This window comes from Cyphomyrmex costatus, unplaced genomic scaffold, assembly GCF_001594065.2.
Source record: "Cyphomyrmex costatus isolate MS0001 unplaced genomic scaffold, Ccosl1.0 scaffold71, whole genome shotgun sequence".
NCBI classification, from domain to species: Eukaryota; Metazoa; Arthropoda; class Insecta; order Hymenoptera; family Formicidae; genus Cyphomyrmex; species Cyphomyrmex costatus.
This window is the reverse complement of record NW_017280278.1, coordinates 9,122-13,391: the sequence shown is the minus strand read 5'-3', so window position 1 is coordinate 13,391 and position 4,270 is coordinate 9,122. Positions and strand designations below refer to the sequence as shown.

The following is a 4,270-nucleotide window of genomic DNA, read 5'->3' as shown; positions in this document are numbered from 1 at the left end:
ATATGTCAAGGTTAAGATCATCGGAGCTGGGTCCCCTAAAGTGAACATTTGTCTTGTATTATACAAAATTATACTTTTAAGTCTAAATATCTCAGAAACTATAAGAGACCGCCGCCTAGTTGTTAAGGCAAAGTTACTCAGAATCATGATCTTGACAACATATGTCAAGGTCAAGGTCATCGGTGAGGTGTCCCCTAATGTAAATAATTACCGTTTTATTTTGTATTTTTATTAGGATCTTTTTTATTCTTATGACATCAGTTTACAACATCATTTTTACCATAATTATGCATTTTGGATGAAGATTGTTTATAATTTTTGTATTATTTAATTGAAGAATGTTTATATTTATTGTACTTTTTTATTTATATTTAAATTTTACTTTTATACATTGAAAATGACCCGATCGGAGTCGAAACGTCTGGAAATTTTATATGTATATAGTTTGTCTTTTTTAAATTATACGTACGTTAAACATATTTGGCTCTGTGCCCTTTTTCTTATTTGTATTGTTTTATACATGTTGAGCCTTTTTATTACTTAGTAACATTAAAATTTCATTAATTTCTACCGATTACCTGGTGTATCGTTAGTCTTATGCAAAGGCTTTCTATTACCGAAACTAAAATAAGGTTTATGTTCCAAATGTTGAATTTTTTCTGGATTGTATTTATCAGGGCCTACCAAAGCAAAAAGAAATTAATGTTTTTTGTGTTCTACGTAATTACTGCATTGTTATTTATATCGGATTATTAGATTGTATTAGATAATTTCTTGTTAATTCACACCATTACCTGGTGTATCGCGGGACTTATAAAGGGGTTTTCTATTACCAAAACTGAAATATGGTTTATGTTCCAGACTTAGAATTTTCTCTGGAGTATAATTGGTTGGACCTACCAACAGCAATAAAAAAACATCAAATTGTTTATTATTCGATTATTATTTTCTTTTCATCGCCCATTTATGTACAAAGTACTAAAAGTGCAATATTAATCTACAGCGGGTTAAACCACACCGTTACCTGGTGTATCTTTAGGTTTATCCAAAGTTTTTCTATCACCAAAACTGTAATAAGGTTTATGTTCCAGATTTAGAGCTTTCTCTGGTTTATAATCAGCGGGGCCTATAGGCAAGCCAGTCAGAAATTAACATTATCTATTATTATTCATTAAATTTTTTCTTTGTATGTTAATAGTATGTCGAAGAAATGTGCCTCGAGAAAAATTTATAAAGACGACGTGATGTTCACCTGGATTGTCGTTTAATTTTTCCGGCATTCCTTTTCCGGCTAAACTGTACTGCGGTCCCTTGTCCAAATTTATTTTTTCGGGGCTGTATGTGCCAGGTGCTATGACAAAAATAAACAATGAAGACTATCATAATCGCATTTTAAGAAAATATCTAAAACGTACCAGGAATATCATCAATTTTCAAAACGGATCCTTTGCCAGTTAAACTGTATTGCGGTCCTTTATCCAAATTTGTCTTTTCTGGGCTATAAGTTCCAGGTGCTGCAGGTACCACAACAAAATATAAAGATAAAAACTAAATAAAATAAGCAATTAATTAATCGTCAATTATACCTGGTATATCACTAAGTTTATCGAAAAGAGTTCTAAATCCAAAACTGTATTTCGGTGTAGTATCCAATTTTATTTTCTCAAGCGAATACGCACTCGGCGCTGAATATTCATTGATACATTAATATATTTAAAAAATGACATATTTTATGAGTTTTATATACCTGGTGTATCAATAAATTTCTCTGCAGGCCCTTTGCCAGTTAAACTATATTGTGGTCCTTTATCTAAGTTTACTTTCTCTGGACTGTAAGTTCCAGGTGCTGCAAAATAAAAGTGAATACACACATTAAGAGTCTATTCTTCTTCTGTATGAATAGAATCTTAATTACCTGGTGTATCACTAGGTTTATCCGGGGCATGTCTAATTCCGAAACTATACTGCGGTGTATTATCTAATCTTACTTTTTCCGGAGAATACGTTCCAGGAGCTGAAAATGACAATATACTATTATATCTACATACAACTTTTTGGTAGTTGTTATCTTCTTATAACTTTTATATACCTGGTGTATCTATGGGCTTTTCAGTGAATCCCTTACCACTCAAACTGTACTGCGGACCTTTGTCTAAATTCATTTTTTCTGGACTATAAGTACCTGGTGCTAAAAATAGATATATACGTAATAATTGTAACACTTTTAAGGCGATGCTGGAGAGATGGTCGAACTTAATCGATGTCGATAAAACAGATTTTTAATTCCAATTAAAATATTACATACATCAAGAAAATATTTACATACATTAAGTAAAACATTACGCACATTAAATAAGCCATTAAGTAAAACGTTACGTACATTTCTTGTTCTGCTATATCCTATTATATATATCGCTTGAATGTGAGGTTATGTCACTCAAATAGTATTTCTCGTGCCATTTCTTTTGTAAGCTTCAAAATCATAATTTGAAGGTCTCATGATAATCTTATAAATTAGTCAAATTTGGAAAAGTCTTTTTTGTTTGGATATATGCTTGCATTTATTTGTATATATGTGAAGAAAGAATCTACGTGATAATTTTGGGGGATTTTCATACCGGTTTGAACTTTTCCACATTTGTTTGTGTTTTCCCTTTTATTCTGGAAAAGGATTTTTTATTCTGTATAAGGAAAACGAAATGGCACGAGAAATACGAATGAGTGTTCCGTCGGTAACTCCAGCATCCCCTTAATTGTGCATAATATTGTTGTAAAATATATAGAGTGTACATTATTGGACACATGTGTTAAAGGCATTCGACATAAAAATAAACTATTTGGGATTTTTAAAATGATTATGAAAACATGTTATTAAATATGTATTACATAACTTTGAAGGTAAAAAAATATATATGTACATATTATATGCCTTGCATCCAAGATATTATAAAGGTAATCGTTTCATGAAGTTTTTCTCTTTTGTTTCCTCATTTATAGCTAAAATTATAAAACATACAAAATTTTTATAAACGTAAACTTTTAGAATCTTTCTCGTATTTTTAAATATAAAAAAATTAATTTTTGTGATAATTTAATAATGAAAAAAGTCAATTCTTTAGTTCTACTTGCAAGTAAATGAAAATTTGTGTTTGCTTTTATTATAAATATGTGGAAAAATTTTCAGAAATACTTTAACATATGTAAATTATGGTACTATAAAGGAAATTTTGGGATTGCAATGGAGTTCTAATTAGTCTTAGTCTTTTGTTTTATCTACCTGTGATCTGTGATACATCTTTTATAAGCATGTACTGTACCTATAAAGCGCATTTTTAAATAACAAATTTAAAAACAGACCTTACATTCAGCTTTGATTTCTTATTTATAAAGTCAAAAGCTAAATATTTTAATATAGTTACGATTATTTTTACATATAATTAGTTAATTCAATAAAACGAGTATGTATATTGTATAATCCATTCCGCTTTTTATTTTAGTTATGGAATAAATTTATTTCTTTAGTAACGGAATTTATGGTAAAACTAATTATAATTTTGTAACATATAATTTTGTAATATATAATAAATGTATAGCATATAATAAGCAATTTATTATGTGTACCTGGTGTATCGTTCGGTTTCTCCACAGTAGGCTTTAATCCAAAACTGAACTTCGGTGATGGATCTAATTTTACTTTCTCAGGGCAATACGCACCCGGTGCTGTTGAAAAAAATTTCTGTTGCATTTTTCTTAGAAAAATTATCGAGAATCGTAAAATAAATACATGAATTTTCATATACCTGGTGTATCATTGCATTTCTCTATTCGGTTTTTGCCGGTTAAACTGTACTGAGGGCCCTTCTCCAAATTCACCTTTTCTGGACTGTATGTTCCAGGTGCTATATATCAGGAAAAAGAATATGTTATAAAATAAATAAAGGAAGATATTTATAACATAAATACGCATAGAGAAATTAAAAATATAGTGTATCTCTTTAAAATTGCAAGACGAGAAAGCGTCATGTATCACTCTGGTAACAAAATTTTTGTTTCTTATAATATTTTTAAGAATTTGTTATATTTCAGAGGGTATAGCAGGATAAGGAGGTGATTTTAGACCACAGAACATAATTGATTGCCACAAAGGGCAAAATTAACACATTAATGAAAAAATATTTTGTGCAAAATTTTCATCCCAAAAGAGCCACCACCGTTTCAAGATATCGAACAAAATGTAATTGTTCAAAACAAAAATTTCAATTAAATAAGC

At 29.6% G+C, this 4,270-nt stretch overlaps 1 protein-coding gene across 1 annotated transcript in view; it reads right to left on the bottom strand.

Annotated features, from left to right (window-relative positions):
* The window catches only part of LOC108780530 (outer dense fiber protein 3), a gene marked incomplete at its 5' end in the record, with an annotated part of 6,638 nt that extends 2,739 nt beyond the window's left edge, over positions 1–3,899 (bottom strand). The window contains 10 exons of the mRNA XM_018548285.1: positions 572–680; positions 795–896; positions 1,025–1,126; positions 1,253–1,351; positions 1,416–1,514; positions 1,748–1,846; positions 1,916–2,014; positions 2,090–2,188; positions 3,622–3,720; positions 3,801–3,899. Coding sequence (XP_018403787.1) covers positions 572–680; positions 795–896; positions 1,025–1,126; positions 1,253–1,351; positions 1,416–1,514; positions 1,748–1,846; positions 1,916–2,014; positions 2,090–2,188; positions 3,622–3,720; positions 3,801–3,899 — 1,006 coding nt within the window. The remainder of the gene's footprint in view (positions 1–571; positions 681–794; positions 897–1,024; positions 1,127–1,252; positions 1,352–1,415; positions 1,515–1,747; positions 1,847–1,915; positions 2,015–2,089; positions 2,189–3,621; positions 3,721–3,800) is intronic.
* Positions 3,900–4,270: the final 371 nt, after the last annotated feature.